The sequence below is a fragment of the Poromitra crassiceps genome, assembly GCF_964638095.1.
Source record: "Poromitra crassiceps genome assembly, chromosome: 11".
NCBI classification, from domain to species: domain Eukaryota; kingdom Metazoa; phylum Chordata; class Actinopteri; order Beryciformes; family Melamphaidae; genus Poromitra; species Poromitra crassiceps.
Genome location: NC_139643.1, coordinates 38,181,175 through 38,203,566, shown reverse-complemented (window position 1 = coordinate 38,203,566; position 22,392 = coordinate 38,181,175). Strand labels below are relative to the sequence as shown.

The 22,392-nt window shown below is 42.3% G+C and overlaps 1 protein-coding gene across 1 annotated transcript; it reads left to right on the top strand.

The window, feature by feature from the left end:
- Positions 1-2,465: 2,465 nt before the first annotated feature.
- LOC310785015 (sodium-dependent neutral amino acid transporter B(0)AT1-like) lies at positions 2,466-22,250 on the top strand (the record flags this gene model as incomplete). The annotated part of the gene is made up of 12 exons (XM_083646023.1): positions 2,466-2,664; positions 16,364-16,504; positions 16,834-16,971; positions 17,047-17,228; positions 18,742-18,852; positions 18,937-19,049; positions 19,910-20,038; positions 20,206-20,368; positions 21,134-21,338; positions 21,437-21,596; positions 21,770-21,932; positions 22,041-22,250. The coding sequence occupies 12 exons, from the start codon at positions 2,466-2,468 to the stop codon at positions 22,248-22,250; spliced, it is 1,914 nt and encodes a 637-aa protein (XP_083502149.1).
- Between the last annotated feature and the right edge of the window lie 142 nt (positions 22,251-22,392).

Genomic DNA, 22,392 nt, shown 5'->3' with positions numbered 1-22,392 from the left:
AGATAAATGACTAGCTCACCAGTCTGCAAAGGTGGGCCAACTGATGTTTTTTTTTTTTTTTTTTTTTTTTACAATTTTGCAGCACATCTGCAAGTTTGATAAAGGTAAGGCTTTAATCTTTAGACAGTTTTGAAGCAGAAATAATTACAATTTTACAATAGCAACGGATTTGCTATGTTCTCTTGAAACCGAAATCATACCAAACCTTAGCTCAATTTATGCCAAAATAAGTTACTTTTTTTTTAAATAGAAAAATCTTATTGAAAAACACAAAACTGAAAATCTCTAGTGGTGACTTTTTGAACAATCTCTTAGCCCTTCCATATCACATGAATCACACACCCAGGTGTTGAAGTAAGCGGTGCACAATTATGTTTTTCTGAATATTACCACTGGAGGGCAGACAGCCCCTACTTAAACACTGATGAACTTAGAGAAAAACACATTCATGTGGGATATTATGTGTACATCTGGACATTATATAGCCTACCTGTTGTAAAGTAAGTCATAAAGTAGGCTACAAAGAGTGCCGTACACAGGCAGAGATGATCTCTATGGACTCACATCCCCTGATATCAAACCACTATCTCAATATGTCTGTCAACTCTAGAAATAATAGTGACCTGATTGTACTTTATAACATTTCTAGCATTTCTACCTATCCTTCTAAAAAATATACTAGTATTTGCTATAGTTCTTTTTGTAAGGGCGATAACAATAGGAACATTAAATGTGAACCTTTCCTCTGTTTTCTGCCGGTATTTTAGTAACAATCTCTGAAATCTAAACCTCTCTCTCTCTCTTGCACTATACAACACAGTCTGACCTGACTTGATTGAAGGCTTATTCACGATCCAATCACATTGGGCCAAAGGGCCCCCAGGTACCTTTGCACCCTCCCCAGCCAGCTACCAAATGAGGACGGACAAACCCCTCTTTATTATGGTCACAAACTACCATCTTTACAGGCAGCATGCATCCACACGTGTATGGCGGCTTGCATACACACACTGAGACATACATGCTCTTATCCAAATGGCACACAGTGAAATGTATCCTCCGCTTTTCTCCCATCCTGGCTCGTCCTCCATGGGCAGGCCAGCTTTCATCGCAGCACCCGGCGGGGACCAACTTCCTCTCGTTGCTCAGGCAATGATCCTCTTTGCATGTTTTTAGTGGGGGTTCATGTTGATGTTATTGGTGATGTATGGAGGGAACCCCAGCTGAGCACAGGGAGAACATGCAAACTCCACAAATCTTTTATTTATTTTTCACGAGATAACCCACCTGGCCACTGAAGGCATGGGGAGATACTGTATAGTGCTCACAGTGCCCCAGGTGGGAATCGAACCCAGGACATTCTTGCTGTGAAGCGACAGCGCTACCACTGTGCCACCGTACCACTAACTTTGCACCATCCATTGACAGCCACTACTGTATTTTCAAACAACTGACAGGTAATGTAAAGTAAGATAAAAAGAAAAAACGGTTGAAGAACAGAAGGTTAGCAAATTATGAATAGTGTCAAGACAATTCAGAACTTCATTGCATATCTGTCAAATTGATATATGCACGGCCTGATAATCCATAAGCATAGGCCTGCTTTATGTAAATCATTAGCTTAAACAGGGGCATCAACTGACTGAGCTGGAGGAGGCTATATGGCATCAGAGCACACTTCCAAACACTTCATTTCTGGATACAATGTGGAGCAATGACTGAGTGATGACTGAATATTATTTGACCAGTGTGATGAATATGGAATGTTATTTGGCTACATGTAGATCTTTTCTCTCCATTATAATGTTAAAAACTATTTAATCTGGACTCACTAAGGAAAAGTGAGTGCCTACAGCGTTTGTATCAACTTCTTCTGTTCTCTAGTCACACATTTACCACACCCTCCTCCGCTACAGCGCTGGCTGCTCTTCTTCAGCACCAGCTGACAGCTTTGTCTTGTTTACAGTGGCTTTCCCATTACTTCTTTCTACAAAAGGGTATATAGGACAGGTTGCTCATTCACAGACAGTTCCCTAATACACTTTCACATTCACATTCCAGCTTGGTAACTTTGGACAGGAAATATCAGAGGGTGAACATTCCATACATGATAAAAAAAAAAAAATTGGTTATTATTATTATTATTATTGTTTTTTTTTTTTAACTGTAGGCTACCTCTATAATGCTATGTTTTTCTGTGTTTGATTGTGTGCATTCAGATGCTGCAAATTTAACCACATTTACAGGTATTTGTGCACATTGGTGTAACTGATACACATCTCCCCTCCCCACCACTTATTGCTGATCAGCTGATGTGAACACACGTCATTGATTATCATGCTCTTCAGAGAGCCGGCAGCACCACGGACCTCCCAGCTGACAGGGGGAACTCAACTCAACTGAAGAGTAGACAGAAGTTATCCAGTGATCCAGAAGTGTAGCCTGATTGCCTGCAGCCAGATACCATGAGACTGCTGCTTCCCAACCCTGGGCTGGAGGACCGGATCCCCTCCCATGAGGACCTGGAGAGGATGGAGAAGGAGGAAGCCGGGGACAGGCCCAAGTGGGACAACAAAGCCCAGTATCTGCTCACCTGCGTGGGCTTCTGTGTGGGACTCGGAAACGTCTGGAGATTCCCTTACCTGTGTCAAAGTCATGGAGGAGGTTGGCTCTTTTATGCTTTTTATAGGATTTATATGGAATATAGAAGATTTTTTTTTTATTAAATTTTTTACACTTGGAAATTGCTATTGAAGTTTTTCCATCCGTGAATTGTACGGGTGGGGGGGGGGAGTCGTTTTCAGCAAGTCATATTGTGTTATAGACTTTAAAAGTCATGCAAACTCCTTTTTATAATGAATAATTCATTTTATAAATTAAAAATGCATTTGCATTAGCTCCAAGAAATTCCAGCACAACACGTAATTTTGTCTGGTGATCATATTATATTGTTCTGTTCAGTATGTCTTGTTGCACTCATTATTTTTTATTAGCTCTACATTTTCAAATTATATAATGATTTTTGTTAGCACCACTTTTATGCATAATTTATAACAATGTATTTGGGGGGGCATGTGTGTTTTCTGGAGACACCGAGGATATTGTGCTGACTTGGAAATCTCAATGCTGAGGAAATACAGAGTGAGCAAACATCCTCTCTCTGTGAATTACATTTTATATGGCAGGGTGATTAGGAAGAGCAGTCTCAATAGAATCTGGCTCATTGCACTCATATTACACTATGACATTTTGCACTATTATGAGCCTAATGTCAGTGCTTTAAAGTGATTTAGGTTAAATATTAACACTGGTGACTGAGCATCAGTGTATCATTTTATAGCAAAGAACTACTGACTGAGTTTATTTTCAGGCCGTCACACTGATTGTGGTTTGCATTTATACTGTAAAGTGATGGTGAAAGACAGCAGTAAAAAAGCAATAACTAATGACGGATTGGCTCCATGCTGTTCTTATATCTCGTAAACTTTTAAATGTCTTGAGTGTGGCAGTGGACACCTTCCTTTATGACATTATGTTAGATAAGGCGTTTTAGCAGGTAGAGGGAAAACATTAACATTAATAAATGGTGGATCAGGATTTTGCATCATGCCAGAAACCATCATCAACGCTTTTTTTTACAGTCCTACCCTATATATGGACACTAATTTACTCGTTCACAGATTTCACATATATGAGAATTTATAATAGGTTATGTTATGTTATCACAGGCTCCTGGAACCTTTCCACTTATCTATGATGGGCGTCTTCACATACAAACATAAACAGGGACTTGTGTTGAGGGGTGTTACCTGCTCACCTAGGATAAATATGTCACAGTACCAGACACACTGTTTGATTGACAGGTGATCTCTGGGAGCTGCAGTGGCGAAACTCCACAGCAAAGACAATAAAATAATAATAATAAAAAACAAAGGGGAAAATAATAATATGATAACCAGGCAAATACTGTAGCATGACAAAGAGGCAAAGTCCAAGCAGAGAAGAAGGCAATCTTCTTATCATTAGCTGATTTCTGTCAACCAATAAGACAATGCAGTACTGAACTTGAAAACCTATCAGTGTAGTGGAAACCCAACACAGTATTAATTTGTCCATATAAATATAGACTCTGAGGAATACTGCTCTCTTTAGCTACCTCTGCTGTATTGGGGGGGCATGTGATGTCATAGACATATATCCTCCCAGTCCCAGCAGGATAACATTTAGCCCATATGACTAGTGATTTACAGTGTGGTTCAGTGACGCTGATAACAATCAATCACTGAATTTGATAGCCACTGTAAAGCCAACATGTAGGCTAATATATGCCAACATGCCATGCCACCAGCCCGAGACACTCGCATTACTGTAAGAACATATTTTTTTATTTGGCATGTTAGTATCTCTGTTATCGCACAGAAAGTCCTGACAGCAAAGTGAACTTTCAGCTCTGAGATGATCTCAACTGCATCATCATACATGATAATGGAGGCCATAAAAGCTCCTTCTAGCCTATACTGCATGGGCCTAGAGCATATTGACATGCTTCACTATATTTGTTCCTGCAAAAGGTTTATGTCGCTGAAGTAGGCTGATCACCTTTGAGAGTATACACCAGATCGGCAACACATGTTCCCGCCCAACACAAGCCTCTCCCCGTTGACTTCGATGTAAAATAGCAGCACTACCCCCAAAAAATATAGAAAAATAACAGAATCAATCTTGTTTATTAATGACCCCAAAACACCATGACATGACAATATATTACAACTCGTCTGGCCATAGAATGGGCAAGATACACCGGAAATATTATTTTGACCCATCTAAAATCATGTGACTCATGTCACATGTGACATTCTTTTTTTTTTTTTTACCTACCTACCTACCTACCTACCTACCTACCTACCTACCTACCTACCTACCTACCTACCTACCTACTTTTTTTTTTTTTACCTACCTAGGTTTTTACCCAAACCTAGTTGGACTCACATAGGAGTCAGACTAGGTTTATGAGTCGCAGGAAGTGTAAACACAATCAGAACTTCCGATTGTGTTTACACTTCCTGTTATGCCTGGTTCAGACTACACGAATTCAGCCCGATATTAGACCGATTTGGTCGTGCGCGACAGATTTTCAGCGTCGGGCCCGAATATGACCGTCGGGGACGACGATCGGCCGTCTTCACCTCTTGTAGTGTGACATAATCAAAGACCAGCGTCGGGACCAGTCGGGACGTCTAGGACGCCTCACGACGCCCCGACGAAAAGACTGGCATGTCAGTCTTTTGGACATGGTTTCGCCTAGTGTGACACCCCGGAAGACAGGTATCAGGTCCTGGGAGACCGCTCCCCGCTCGATACAGATTTCACCCGCTCGCACTCACCGCTCCGCTCTGCTCAAAAGAATAAAAGAGATAAAAAGGCCAGGGTGTTTTAATTTGCGTTTACCACATTACACACATGGGCATTGCTCACTACAAATAACATGAGCTCAGCAGAGTCGGCTGCATGTTCGTTTCTCTTCCTTCTCGTCTCGCAGCAGCTGGCAAGAAAATAGTGGGCGTGCACATGAAGTAAGTTGGAGGCTGGAGCGGACATCACAGTGCATCACAGTAGAGCCTGTCACTCATCCAAATAACGTTAATTCTGCAAGGGATATATATAGCACCTGGATTACATACATGTTTCACATAGGGTTGTGTTTGGATTTCAATGTTTTATTTTGCCCAATATTGAAATGTTTTACAATTGCATGTTGTGCTAACATAAACATTATTTCTATCTACCACTTTAGCCTATTTAGGCTGATTTGGTTGCTATTTCTTGTCAATGTAGTGGCCTCATTGCATGCTGGGAGATTTCGTTCACAGGTCCGCCTCCCCGACAACCTGTGAACTCGCTGACCACAGCAGACGACGTGATGATGGTGGCATACGAAATACACTTGTAGTGTGGCCAGTCTCCCGACCAAGACATGTCACGAATTTATGGCAGTATGATGGCCTCGTCTGACATGGTGACATCGTGAACGACAAAAAATATCGTGTAGTCTGATCCTGGCATTAGTCTCTCAAGCCAAACTCTCTCTTCTACATAAGGTGAATACTGTCATAGTTTTACGAGCCGTCACGTTCCACAGATCATGCATGGTTACAGTAAAGGCTGGCTCACACTACAGGATTTTCGGGCCGATTTATGCCCGATTCACCCCTCCCGAGAATCGGAGGAGAAATCTGCCCTGGCAGCTTGCCAAGCTTGGTCGGGCCCGACTTTCGGCACCGATTATCTTGTAGTGTGAGCTGTTTGCAGATCCAATCTTAACCCTCCCGATCTGCTCAAAGCCTCATCGGGGCCGTCCCGATCATATCAAACATGTTTGATATTTAGGACTGAAAATCTGCGCGAATACATCATTCTGCTGCTGCGGGAGACTCCCGTCATTATCGTTAATTGACGCGGCTCGTTTGATGCGCTGCACTGCAGGTATCAGATAGGCTACCAAATACCAACAGCACAGAACCATGAGTATTTGGGGGAAAATGTCACTAATTTATATCACAATGAATGACCAATGAATAAAAAGTTGTTATATCGTAGTTTTGAGCCCCTGCCAGTCAGAGGCTGTAATCTCCTACCTGTCTTATCAGGCAGTGTGGGGGAAAAAGGCTTTGCTGCTGCGGGAAGCAATCCAGTCTATCCAAACTTTTGCCGATCTCATGACATGCAGCAGGGGAATATATTTTGGTAGCGCATGTGTTTGTGTTCTCGCTTGTACAGACAATAGAGTCGCGTTGTTTACACGCATGCTAACTACCGTGAGATTCATTGATTGGCAAGACGGGCATGAAAATGAGGGAAAAGAGAGAGAGGTGAGGTGGGGGCGGAGCGCTTTGCAGCAGGGGTTGTATCATTTTTTAGTGGTCTGTACAGACCATTGGTCAGTACCACTAGGGGGTGCTAAAGCGAATGGTCCGGACCAGTTGGTGTGGTCCGTCACTGTACCACGGACCACTAGTGTGGTCTGTCAGGTGGTCAGTGTGGTCTGTCACGTGGTCCGTCAGTGTTCCTTCTCATTTTAATGCATGGTCAGTCAGCACAGACGCTCTGACCATGGTCCGGACCACTTAGTGTGTGGTCGGTCAGGTGGTCAGTGTGGTCTGTCACGTGGTCCGTCAGTGTTCCTTCTCATTTTAATGCATGGTCAGTCAGCACAGACGCTCTGACCATGGTCCGGACCACTGGTGTGTGGTCGGTCAGGTGGTCAGTGTGGTCTGTCACGTGGTCCGTCAGTGTTCCTTCTCATTTTAATGCATGGTCAGTCAGCACAGATGCTCTGACCATGGTCCGGACCACTTAGTGTGTGGTCGGTCAGGTGGTCAGTGTGGTCTGTCACGTGGTCCGTCAGTGTTCCTTCTCCTCTTAATGCATCGCAGTCAGCGTACAGACGCTCTGACCATGGTCCGGACCATCAGTGTGTGGTCAGTCAGCTGGTCAGTGTGGTCTGTCACGTGGTCCGATCAGCGTTCCTTCTCGTCACAATGCATCAGTCAGCGTACAGACGCTCTGACCATGGTCCGGACCACAAGTCGACGAATCACAGGGCGAAGTCAATCTTTCTAAAGCCAACCACATGCCGAGCCCAATCTTTCAAGAACCAACCACATGGCGAGCCTAATAATTCAGAAGCCTATCAAATGACCAAGTGAATCTTTCACAAAGCCATCCAATCAGAAGGCGAATCCAATCTTTCATTCAGCCAATCCCAGCGAATCCGACCGCCGAGAGGTCACCGCCCTCTTCTTCTTCACCACGGAAGTACCCCAGTGTGTGGTTTGTTTGGCTAACGGATAGCTAGCCATTAGCTCTTATTATTATCCCTACACAACGTTACAGGAAAGCAACTGCCGATCCTTTTCATGTTTTAATACAGATATTTCACGTCCACTTTGGCCATATCGTTGATATTTGCGCATATTTTTGATCGCGGTCTTTGACGTAAATATCACAGCATAACGTAACGAGAAGCTAACTAGCGTTAGCTGTGGCTGTGTTTTCGCTATCTGAACCCAAGTTCACGTTAACGTTAACAGCTAAATAAGAAATAGTAAACCTTGTTATCAGTCATCTGCATAATGAGAAACTCATACACAGATAAAAGTAACAGCAGGTACTGATATAAACAGTAAATGCCTGTCTATGCCTGTGTTTCTGTTTGTATGTTTTTAGTATCTAATGTATGTTTGTTTATTGCTGTAAGTATAATTTAGTCTACTGTTTCAGATGTCATTACGAAACAACAAGGCTATGGCAGGTGACACTGAGTGGCTCTCTACTGGGGCGTCTGGTATGGCCATCCAGTGAGGGAAACATACCTGCCTCCTTGCCCAAAAAAAAGAGAGATGGCATGACCTTCATAAGGTAAGATTATATGGCTTATCCATGTTCAAGTTAACAACATGACCCTAACACAATACACTGTAACATCAGGTACAGTATGTGATGGTACATGTATGTGAGTCCAGTTAAGTTACCGTATGTGCATTGTGTGTTTCAGACTGCCACAGCCAGGTATCTGCACAGCTCAGGGATTACTGAAGTATCCCAGCAAGATGGAGCAAGGTGACCCTCTACTCCAAGCAGGGCTTCAGGTATGACCTCACCTTCACCCACTCATGCCTCCTTGGCCAACAAGGTGAAATAGTCATATTTAATTTCACTGGGACTTATTTTTCCCTCTGTGTATCTTTCTCAAGGTGAGCGCCTACACTCCAGACAGTGTGTCCCAGGCATTGGAGTATCTGAAGGAGCTCCTGCTCGTCATCCAGCAGCACAACCACATCCTGTCTGCACGGGCACACATCCCACCTGCTACAGCGAGCGTGGACCAGCATGCACGACTCTTGACAGTGAGTACCTGATTGTGTCTCCTGTCCAGATTGTGTTAAAAACATTTTATACAACCTCACACAGACAAGACTCAAGTCATTACTATTGCTTCAGACAAAATCATTTCCAAGGTTGCTCAGTGTTTAACTGTATGGTCTAATCTTAGAAATATTGGTGTTATTTTGATCAGGCTATGTCCTTTGATCAAGTTAAGTCATTGTCCTGTACACCTGGCATTAAAACAGGTCCAGGATCTACATCAAAAATGTGATTCATCCTGTTTAATCCATGTTAACTATGTCTCTTTTCATCTATCATCTACAACGTGTATCTATCAGTCTGATGTGTCCCATGTTTGTGTTTTCCCTACAGTGGTGAAGTGTCAGTGTAGTGTCTGCAGAGCCTGCTCGCCTCCAACACAACCCACCATCATCAAGACCTGGACCCAGGAGCTGCTGACGCCAGCATGACGGCAGCATACAGATGCCAGCTTTTTGCACACCACACACACTCGACACTGATCTACACAAAGTTACTGTTATGAATTATCAGCTTTTACTTTACATATTTTACTTTTCCACTTCCCCTCCTCACTTGGTTCACTTCCTTTTTCTCACTTATTTCTTTAGCTTTACACCTCACTGATTACTTATGATGTTCACCTGTTGGTCCCTTCCCTGATTGCCCCACCTGGGTTCCCTCACTCATTATTTAGAGTCTGCACTCCCCCCAATCACATCCTTGCATGGGGCGGCCAGAGCACAAGCAACACGGACAAGGCAGCCCATGTGTGTTTCCCCCCCATGTGTTTCCCCCCTGTCAATCCATCAGCAAAATAAATACTGTCAACTTGTTCACAAAGAAGTTTCCTGGACAATCATTTCAAAACCTGCATTCTAACAGATGTACCCATGACGACAGTCTGCCACCACCACTAAAACTTCACACTTTATAATAGTTACACTCACCACACACACTCGACACTGATCTACACAAAGTTACGCTCACACTAACCCTTTTTGATGCTGCCATTTGGTTGTGTCAGCTCCTGCTCTCTAGCTGTGATTGGACACTCTGGGGTCAGACAAGTGAACTCTCATTCATTGTCTAATCGTTTTGTTTTTGTAAATGATTAATTTATTTGAAATGTATTCTCTCTTCGTGTCTTTGATAATACCATGATATTTAAATCTACTACATAATACATTATAGCCAATACGTTTTATACTTGACTGAATGACCAATAAAGTGCTCAAATCAGTTATCACTCATTCAATCATTACTTTCAACTTGTCTTTAGGGCATTACCCGCTTTTGAGATAGCCTAAAAAAACAAAATATTTAAAGTGCATACTTTCTTTCCCTATTACAATAATAAAGACCCAATTTTAAAACCATGCATTGCATATTTACTAACATGCTTGAGGTGGGATTGTAAACCTGTCTCTTCCATTTTACACAAGTAGCCTAATGTGATGGTGCATTAAAAGTTGATCAAAATCACATTATAGTTTAATTAGATTTGAGTTTCAGCACATTGACATCGTTTCAGAGCACCAAGGCAATAACTGAATGACATTGGACAAAATTCAAGAAAGTCCACAGCTGGATTCGAACCTGCGTCCTCCCAATTTTTCTTCCTTTTCCTCTCCCTTTCCCCCCCCCTTTCTAACCAACCAATGGTCTTCCATTGAGGTTTTAAAAAAACATCTATATCACAGAATATTCCCAGGTCCATTTTAACCATTTCAGGCTTTTTAAAGTGTCCGCTTTTCCTCTGACATGCAGTCGCTTCCCACAGGTTTTCATGTAAAACACTCATGTCACTCTAAAAAGTTCCCACACACCCAGGTATTGTGGGTGCTCGTCTTACCAGAACTGGATTGCTCTTGCCAACTACATTGTGCACTGCTTAGACTGTAACTCATACTTATTTTAATGCTGATTTAACTCACTGTAAATTCATAAAAATTACCAGCCCATTTAACTCTGAATTTATGCCTAATAAACACTCCTCCACTTGTGTATATCTTGGACTCCACTTGCAATGTTGTTTGTCTTTCCTACTGTGTCTCTAAATGTTGACATGACCTAGGCTACACGCTGCATACGGACACAAATCTTGCATATTGTGGCAATAAAAGTGATTTGGATTCCGAATGATGCATGAATTTTGTTCCAGGTTGAATCAGTGTTGTTATAATAATAATAATAATCATTGGATTTATATTAACATTAATCAATAAAACACAAAAAACAAAAGCTATCATCCAATCATCCAACAAATGTATTTTATTGTAGTGAATGAACTCATCACAAACTTTGAGAACTGAGTTTGTCATATAGGCTACTATTCCCGTTTAATTAAGCCTAAAGAAAGACACTGGCGGGCCTAAATGTCTCTTTCCATCCAAGAACGTGAAATTAAATAACTTGGAAGATAATCTAAATTAAGAAGTTTCCTATCTGCAACAAGCCAGAGATTAGACCTGCAGTCAGTCAACAGTCCGATCGGGTATAGGCTACACCTTCTCTCTCAGCTTGCTGTGGCACTTTTCTTTATGGTAAACCAGTGGGCATAGACTGTAAGACCCGACACTTGCATTTCAGTTCTGGCCTTTGATCTAAGTCAGTGTTTCCCAACCGGGGGTACGCGGACCCCTAGGGGTACGCGAGCACATTGCAGGGGGTACGCGGAAAGATTGAGGATTAATACGATTTTGCGGCTCTTGTCACTCTCGTTCTGTCTTGTGTTGTAAATCGAGCGCACCCTTTCCTTTGCAGCGGTGTGCTCGGCCCCTCCCCCAAAGCCCAAAACACACACACACACACCGCTCGAGTTGGGAATGACTGTCATGTGAACAGAGAGCCACTGCACTTCTCCTCCCCGCTTATTTCCGTGGTAGCACAAGAATAAGATGAGAGAAGTCACAGAAAGAGAGCCGCTGGTCGAGAGGAGAGGTAAAACAACGTATGTGAGGTGGAAACACTATGGTTTCGCCGAGTTTAAAGGTCCACACATCAAGAGCGATGCGAATATACAGCACGGAATTGCGATGCGAGTTTTGACCCACCTGTCAATCACAGCCACAGACTTGGAACAAACAGTGCAAGATATGCGCGCCGCGGTCGTGGCAGCACTCCGCAACACAACCTATCACTTGAAATCCACTCACAAAGTGGTCTATGACCAAGCAATAAACGCCAAACGAACAAAAATACAAAGCCCCATCTAGTTACTGCCACCGCATACAGTCATCGATTCAGGACACTCTTTACAATGCGACCGCATATTCAACAGCTAACGAGCTCACAGATAAACATTAACAATAGCCTATTATGAACCTAAACGACGTAAGTCGCTTTGGATAAAAGCATCTGCCAAATAAGTAATTTAATGTAATGTAAACGAACGTTACTAGTGTTCTCATTTGGTTAGTTTTGAGGTTTAAGGACTACTAGTTCATGTTTACCAACATATTGAATGTAGATTAATACTTGCAGTTGGTTGTGGCAGTTCACTGCAACATAGTAGGCCTATACTGTATATTTATTTTAGTTTTTATTTTATTTCTAAATCTTTGCACTTTTATTATTTATTTTCACTTATTTATTTTCAATTATATCTAAAATCCAAAGACATCCAATGTTAAATAAAAAGGCAGTGTAAATGTTCAATAAATTCATGATGTTCTCAATGTCAATGAGTAATCGTGTTAAATAATCGTGATCTCAATATCAATCAAAATAATCGTGATTATGATTTTTGCCATAATCGAGCAGCCCTAACATGTCCTCTGATCGTGGGCTGAAGATGGCACATGCTGAAAAGTCATTGACAGAGTTTTGGTGTGATGTTGAAAAGGAATATCCTGAGCTGGGGAAATGTGCACTGAATGAACTTTTGCCTTTTGGATCTACTTATATGTGTGAGGTGACCTTCTCAGCTCTGACCCACATCAAAAACAAGCAGAGGAACAGACTGAATGTGGAGAACAGTCTGGTAACAGCTGTTGCCACACTGCCCCCAGAACTATCAAAGCTTATGAAAGACAAACAAGCTCAGGTGTCTCATTAAAGCTGCCAAATAACTGAATCATAAGAGTTTTGTCATTCAAATGATTTTAGTTTAATAGTCAGTTGTCTTCATTCTTGGCAGTGTTTTACTATGAGGTTGAAAGGGAATATCCTGAACTGGGAAATGTGCACTGGACTTTTGCCTTTTGGATCTAATATGTGTGCTATTTTTGTGTGCTATTTTGGTGTGATGTGCACTGATTTGAACTTTTGCTTTTTGGATCTACTTATCTTATGTGTGATATTTTGCCTGGTAACAGCTGTCCCCAGAACTGTCAAAGCTTATGAAAGACAAACTAGCTCAGGTGTCTTTTTAAAGGTGCCAAGTGACTAAATAAAAATAGTTGAAACTGTTACTGTGTGAGTCTGAATATATCTATCTCTATATAGGCTATATATAATATTTTGTTCATTCTCAATAAGTGTATAGCTATTTGTATTAAAGGGGAGTCATTCAAAACGATTTTAATTTTATATTGTTTTAATTTAATAATCAGTTGTGTTGGATAGTAAAAGTTGAATGAGATCAATGGAACAAATTTGGGAGAATGATCAACACGCTGTCAGGGGGTACACTTGGCATGGCAAAACAGCTCAAGGGGTACACGGCACAAAAAAGGTTGGGAACCACTGATCTAAGTGATAGAAGCATGGTTGACATGCCAAATTTACTGCCTCAATCCATAGATTACAGGGCCATTTAAACATAAGAAATCCATTAAGAATTGAGGATTGCAGAGGCGTTTATGAATTGTCTGATAGGCCCACCCCACTCCTCCCCACCGCCCCCGCCCGCTCTACTCACCTTCGGCAAAAAAAAACAAAGACTCCTCATGTCTAGAAAGGTATGTCATATCCATAAACAATTTGAGCCAAGTGATACAGTAGGCTTAGGCGATGTCTAAGAAAGCGGACAGTGACGCTTCAGATGTTTCAGCCAAGGACAGCAAGGATATGCATTGATTGATGAACATTTCAACACCACCGTCGATGGACAGCGACAGGCTGTCACAGATGATGGTCTGCCCATGTCACACATACCCTGTTGTGAAGCTTGATTGAAATCTAAAAACAAATCTCTAAATCTAAATCCGATAAACATTATATTCACATGCCTTTCAACATGTTGTCTTTGCCAGAGCCATTCAGGCGGTGTCTCCACGCATGGTCAATGGGTCAGCATGGTCGGGGGAAATCCTATAACACTGATAGACAATGATGGCAGATGATGGAAGCCTACCACTGAAATATTCTTACCGACGGTGTAAAGCATGCTATGGTTTCGCGTTTTACTGATTTTATGAAAATTGGTGGAAGGGTGTAGCATGGGCCAATGAGAAACCCAGCCTATATTGAGGAGCCCATTCTCCAATAGTTTTGATGAAGGATTATAGGCTATATCGATCAAATCTATATAATTATATTTGATGATTCACTATTTTTATTAATTATTATTATTATTATTATTATTATTATTATTATTATTATTGTAACAGACTGTTCTGTATGTTATTGTGGACTCTTATTGTGAAATCCGGAAGAGGAAGTGGACAGTTGGTTCAATATCTCTCTCGCCCATGCTCTCGCCCCTGACCAAGTAAATGAGTGGCAGCCGCTCCCAACAACAAGCGGCCATAAACAATAAAGAACCCAAAACGCTCGGTTACTGTAATATCCAGTGTATGTTTACATTGAGGCCATCGGCCATTGTTGATGACGTATCACTGTGCGACGCCCAGTTACTCCATGTCACAAATAAAGATGGACGCACGTCGTATACCAGTCAAACTTATGTCTGTTTATTTAGACAATTATTATATATAGTATTACAACATTATTATTATTATATTGATATTATTAATTTAGTAACGTTATTTAGTAACGTAAACTGCCCAACAATGATGGTCATTGACATGCATTAAGACGAGAAGGAACACGGACCACGTAGGCTACAGACCACAGACCAGCTGGCCGACCACGGCCGGACCGTGGTCAGAGCGTCTGTACGCTGACTGCGATGCATTAAGAGGAGAAGGAACACTGACGGATCACGTAGCCTACGTGACAGACCACACACTGGTGGTCCGGACCATGGTCAGAGCGTCTGTACGCTGACTGATGCATTGTGACGAGAAGGAACGCTGACGGACCACGTGACAGACCACACTGACCAGCTGACTGACCACACACTGATGGTCTGGACCATGGTCAGAGCGTCTGTACGCTGACTGCGATGCATTAAGAGGAGAAGGAACACTGACGGACCACGTGACAGACCACCTGACCGACCACACACTAAATGGTCCGGACCATGGTCAGAGCGTCTGTGCTGACTGACCATGCATTAAAATGAGAAGGAACACTGACGGACCACGTGACAGACCACACTGACCACCTGACCGACCACACACCAGTGGTCCGGACCATGGTCAGAGCGTCTGTGCTGACTGACCATGCATTAAAATGAGAAGGAACACTGACGGACCACGTGACAGACCACACTGACCACCTGACCGACCACACACCAGTGGTCCGGACCATGGTCAGAGCGTCTGTGCTGACTGACCATGCATTAAAATGAGAAAGAACACTGACGGACCACGTGACAGACCACACTGACCACCTGACCGACCACACACTAAGTGGTCCGGACCATGGTCAGAGCGTCTGTGCTGACTGACCATGCATTAAAATGAGAAGGAACACTGACGGACCACGTGACAGACCACACTGACCACCTGACCGACCACACACCAGTGGTCCGGACCATGGTCAGAGCGTCTGTGCTGACTGACCATGCATTAAAATGAGAAGGAACACTGACGGACCACGTGACAGACCACACCGACCACCTGACCGACCACACACTAAGTGGTCCGGACCATGGTCAGAGCGTCTGTGCTGACTGACCATGTATTAAAATGAGAAGGAACACTGACGGACCACGTGACAGACCACACTGACCACCTGACCGACCACACACCAGTGGTCCGTGGTACAGTGACGGACCACACCAACTGGTCCGGACCATTCGCTTTAGCACCCCCTAGTGGTACTGACCAATGGTCTGTACAGACCACTAAAAAATGATACAACCCCCTCTCGCGCTTTGGTCACTGCTGGAACCCCAAAAACGAAACAGGTTCGGAGTATGGCCGGGCATCAATGTGATTATCCTGCCGATAATCTTAATAATATCCTGTAGTGCGTGGTGCGCCACATTTACAAATCTTGTAGTGTGTGCATGTTTGAGATTCTAGGGAAGATTCTCCTGTAGTGCGTGTCACAGCCAGATTTCAAAATCGGCTAGGATTGTCAGAATCCTGTAGTCTGAGCCCAGCTTTAGCAAGGTAGGCTACATTGTGCTACTCAAGTGACCTATGCTACCTATTGTCCCTAGGAGCCTTTATGATCCCATTCCTTATCCTGCTGGTTCTGGAGGGAATCCCACTCTTGCACCTGGAGTTCGCTATCGGCCAGCGCCTCAGGAAGGGCAGCGTGGGGGTGTGGACTGCTATTAACCCCTACTTAACTGGTGTTGGTGAGTGACAAACCTAATATACTGTATGGGACCATCTGTGTTAGGGCGTCCTGATCATCAGTCCTGTGTGAATTTCTAATCCGGTCAATTAAAGAGTTGCATGAACAGCTTAACAACCTAAGATGACTAAAACCCTTGTCACAGCCAACACTTGTTATTGGCTATTGTGTGTATTCCTCATGTTTGCAGTATGCAAGTCTGGAGGTCCATTAACCCTTACATGGCTACTGTCAGTCGGTAAAAGCAGGACAGTTGTGCACAAAGTTAACTGCACTAACTCACTCACTAACTCACTAACTCACTCACTAACTCACTAACTAACTCAACAGGCGTTGCATCCATGCTGGTGTCGTTCTTGGTGGGCATGTACTACAACACCATCATTGCCTGGGTGATGTGGTACTTCTTCAACTCCTTCCAGAGTCCCCTCCCATGGAGCCAGTGTCCACTCAACGCCAACCTCACAGGCACGTGTTCATTTCTTCCATTCCAGTCCGACCTTTTTTGCGATCTAACTCTTTGATTTTCACTACTCGCTGCAGGTCCGGTTTCAGAATGCCAGCGCAGTTCTCCAGTGGACTACTACTGGTACAGAGAGACACTGAATACCGCCACAGCTATAGATGAGTCTGGAGGCCTGCAGTGGTGGATGGTGCTTTGTCTAGCTGCTGCTTGGAGTCTGCTCTATATTTGCTGCATCAGAGGGATTGAGAGCACTGGCAAGGTAAGACAGCTCATGTGACAGCATCTTCATGCCTTGAGACAGAAAGATATTCTAACGGAAATAAATGACTTTCTAATAGCATTTAACATCATAATAATTCATTGCCACATCCATTTGGAGACTCTATAGAGACAGTCCGCATGTCTGGGAACGCCCACAAAATGTTAAACGGCTGGCGCGCGAGTGGGGTAAAACCGCCCATATATCTCATGGGCTGACTCACCAAAAGATGGTGCTGCGGCTCTAAACTACAGGTTTGGGGGTTCTAGAGCAGAACACAAGACGTCTGCTCAGATGTGCGTTTACTGCGGTGGTTAAATCCCCGATCGTGTCTGCCTGGGCTGGGCTATCAGCTAAATTCTAACTTTGCTGAATGGATAGAACGGGGGTTTTTACCCCACCCTGACCACGCCCCCAACCAGGCTGAGCCAGCTAAACCAGCGTCTATGACGAGACGGGGCCTCAACCTATAACAAACAAGAACAAAAGAGTGAGAAGACTGGCGTTGTTCGTGGCAAGTGGTAGAAGAAGGGAAAGGCTGATGGAAAACCACCTCAACATGTTTATTCTCTTTGTGAATGTGGCAGGGAGCATAATAAGCAAACAGAAAATGATAAATAACAACTTGGCCAAAGGAATTTCACCACAGGAAGTAGGCCTATTGAGGAACCTGGACGAATACCTCGATCATACACAGGCCACACAAGTACTGAAATGAATCAAACTTATGTCAAAGGAGGTAACAAAATGTTTATTACAATAATTTCATCCAAATTTAACAAATGCAATTATTTTACTAAAACACTTCCAGTACTTAAAAAGTGGAAACCAAGGAAACTAGATAGGGGGAGAGTGGAGTACTGCATGGACACACCTGTTCCTACTACACTAAGGAGGCGAGTCGGGACAAGTATAGTCTCGACGCCAGACCCATGAGAGTTCTTACGCTGATATACACTACGTTACTGCATGCTGCAGATCTGTCTCTGGGTCTAGGACACTTTACCTCAGAGGGCTGGTTATGGGAGGGAACCGTTCACTTGGCCAGTCATATGCCAGTGATGGCTTCAGTCCTCTCCAATCAGTAAATGACTTTGCGATCAGACATGGGAGGCTAATTTGCTCTCTCATCGGTGCTACGACCTGTCACTCATTCAATTTCAACCCGCCTTCAAAACCAGCAGTGGCTGTTAACTGGCACAGACTCACTTATGTAGTATGCGGAGCGCAGCGATTCAACGTAATATTTGAGTCTGGGGAGAGACTAGGACAAGTACAACATCCTCTTCCGACAGGAGGCAATGATGTTCATGGTCAATGTGTTCATTTTGAAACATAGCACTAGAGGCTATCAATCGTCTTTACCATGCTGTCACCTTTTACAGTAAATATACCAATTGGTATATTGTATCACACTTATTTTATGTATCACAATTAACCTGACAATGATATAGTAGTGTTTAAAAATGCTACACATAGCACCGTTTAAGATTTTACTTTTCATGTTCTACAGGCTGTGTACATCACCTCCACTCTGCCATACGTGGTCCTCACCATCTTCCTGGTCAGAGGACTGACTCTCAAAGGCTCCGTGGACGGAATCAAGTTCCTCTTCACACCCGATGTTAGTATACCTTATAATATGAATCATCTCTGATGATCACTCGCACGGAAAACATCACACTCTGCTGCTGATGTGGTTTTCTAGCTAGATGAGTTGATGAACCCATCGACGTGGTTGGATGCAGGAGCCCAGGTGTTCTACTCCTTCTCCTTGGCCTTTGGAGGTCTCATCTCCTTCTCCAGCTACAACTCTATTCAGTAAGTGGCTACTGGACCACTGTGTATTGAGTCTATACAGCTCTTAATCAGTGGAGATAAACAGAATAAAGTCTACCTTTCTTTTCTTTGTTGTTGTTGTTGTTGTTGTTGCCGCCAAGTATTAGCTGATGGGGCAATGTGGTATCCCTTATAGAGAGCCAGAGTGAAACGTCACTTCCTGCTTTCCCCCTGTACCAGCGCTGCGAAAAATAGGAATGGATGATGGAGAATAAGGTTACATTTTTGATCCCGTTTGAATTGGGCCACGGTGTGCCAACGCTAATTTTGTCAATTTAAAACATAACTTTGCATGTCTAGAAGTTATAAATCAGAAAGACTACATACACTGTCGCCTAAGTGACGTCACTTTCTCTACCGGCAAAGCTGAAGACCGGCGACATGCCACGAGCTTCCACAAGCAATGTAGTTTTTATACGAAACTAACCCCTACGTTTCAGTTTGACGACAAACTGTGACTTTCTTGACATGCAAAGTTATGCTTTAAATTGACAAAATTAGCATTGGCACACCGTGGCCCAATTCAAACGGGATCAAAAAAGTAAACTTATTCTCCGTCCACCGCCATTCATATTTTTCACAGCGCTGGTACAGGGAGAAAGCAAGAAGTGACGTTTCACTTTGGCTCTCTATTTGAATTTAAGCATCTGCTCCACAGAATGCATTTACATTGCACATATTTATCAATAAAACTAATGACTTGGAATCTATTTGTATTGTTATTTATCTATCTATCTATCTATCTATCTATCTATCTATCTATCTATCTATCTATCTATCTATCTATCTATCTATCTATCTATCTATCTATCTATCTATCTATCTATCTATCTATTTTTCAGCAACAACTGTGAGCAAGATGCTGTTATCATCTCAATTATTAACGGCTGTACCTCTGTCTATGCCGCCACCGTTATCTACTGCATCATTGGCTTCCGGGCCACGGAGCAGTTTGATGACTGCGTTAATGAGTATGTGCATGTAATCTGAAATGTATTTGTTTTAGCCTGTTAATTCATGTAAAACTGATGGAACCTTCTTCTAATATTTAAAGTAGGCCTAAATATTGATATTGTTTGACAACTATATAGCAATAACATTACAAGCGTTCATGATGTTCTCAAATTCCTCATTTCAGAAACATCATGACTCTGCTGAATGCGTTTAATCTAGCAGAGGGGAGCATCACACAAAGCAACTATGTTGAACAGCTGCAAGCACTCAACAGCACTGCCTCAGGGTTAGAGGTCATACAGGGGCTGAACCTCAACACCTGCGACCTGCAGACTCTGCTTAGCGAGGTAAGATTTTTGTAACACTTTATAATAACTTTCATCTATGAGCTATTTATAAGCAGTTAGTTAATGAGGAATTAAACAGTAATTATGTATTACTTATTATATTATAGATGTTAGATTGATTAGTCCATAATTCATATTACTGTAGTTCAACATTTATATCTGAATTATAAGCAAGGAACAAAAAATATCTTAGTCATTTGTAAAACATCAGCTGATGCTGGTAAAATTCACAATTAGACCTATAACAACTTATATAATTTGTAATAGTGTTAAGATTATTTACTCATGTTTTATAAATGATTTGTTACTATGTTGTAAATAAGATATGAATATATTAATAAATAGTTAATTTATAGCACAGCACAAAATCTAAAGTAGCAACTTATTCCAGTAGAATTAATAAGACATCTGTTAGTACAGGTGTGTATGTAAAGTATGTTTATGCAAAGGCACACAATTACAATGTTAAGAGATCCATTTTCCTTCCTGTTCACAAAGAGGGGGAGGCTACTGTATGTGTATAGTATATGCACAAGTTTAAAAAAGATCAATGTTTTAAACAGGTCATTGTTCAGATTCTATATAATATAACAAGTAATACGTAATTAATTCATGTTTAATTCATCATTAACTAACTGTTTTTAAATGGCTTATAAAAGTTATTGCTATACAATTTCTATACATTTTAAAAGGAATACCATCAAACTGTCTTTTCTTCCAGTAAATGAGTCCATGGTGTGCTGGTGATGTGCTCTTGTTTTGCAGGGAGTGGAGGGAACAGGTCTGGCCTTCATTGTGTTCACGGAGGCCATCACCAAGATGCCTGTTTCCCCTCTGTGGTCTGTCCTCTTCTTCATCATGCTCTTCTGTCTCGGCCTCTCCACCATGTTTGGAAGTATAGAGGGAGTGGTGGTTCCCCTGCAAGATCTAAAGATCTTTCCTGAGAAGTGGCCCAAAGAGGTGCTCACAGGTGAATGACACAGACGCTGTACTCACAGTATCTCTTGTAAAGTGGGGGATTTTGATGATAAATGTTGTAAATAAGTATTGTATTGTTTTGGGTTTCAGGAATCGTATGCCTGACATCCTTCTTGATCGCACTCATCTTTGCCCTGCGGTCTGGTAGTTACTGGTTAGCACTGTTTGACAGCTTTGCTGGCTCCATTCCTCTGCTGGTAATCGCCTTCTGTGAGATGACTGCTGTATCCTATATATATGGAATAGACAGGTAAGTGTGTAAGACAATTTGAATATTCAACACATGATGATATGTTAATAACAACACATGTTGTGTTGAAAAATAGTTTTAGTAAGATAATCTTAGCCCATAAACCAGTAAATTGTTCCTAGTGAATGTGCCATATTGAGGCAGTCCTGAGTCACATATATTTTCTTTCATAGGTTTAACAAAGACATCGAGTTCATGATTGGACACAAACCCAACATCTTCTGGCAGGTCACATGGAGAGTGGTCAGCCCCTTGATTGTTTTTGTCATCTTTATCTTTTACTTTGTCACCAAAGTCAACGCTGAATTGACATACATCACCTGGAATCCAAGCTCGGTATGTTTCATGAACTGTTGCTCAAATGAAAAAACTCTTCAATCAACATGAAGACATTTTATAGAGATATATTTTCATTTTGACATATCTTCCTTGTCATGTTTATAGGAATACTTCCCTGTGTTGGCGGTACTGCCCTATCCTAACTGGGTCTACGTTATCATCTTCCTTCTGGCTGGAGTTCCCAGTCTTTTGATCCCAGGAATTGCCCTGTTCAAATTATTCCGAAGATGCTGCTGCAAGAAAACCATCTATAAACCTGAAGTCAACACCATCTCTGCCACAGTCAACATGTATGACAATCACACACAGTCATAGAATAACATTACCATTTCATAGGGTTGTCTGTATTATTTATTAATGCAACATTATTTTATAAGATGGCAAGCTGAGAAATATCTTATTTTCTGAAATGGGATGCACTGATGCTGTATATATATCTGTTTGTACTGTAAATCGA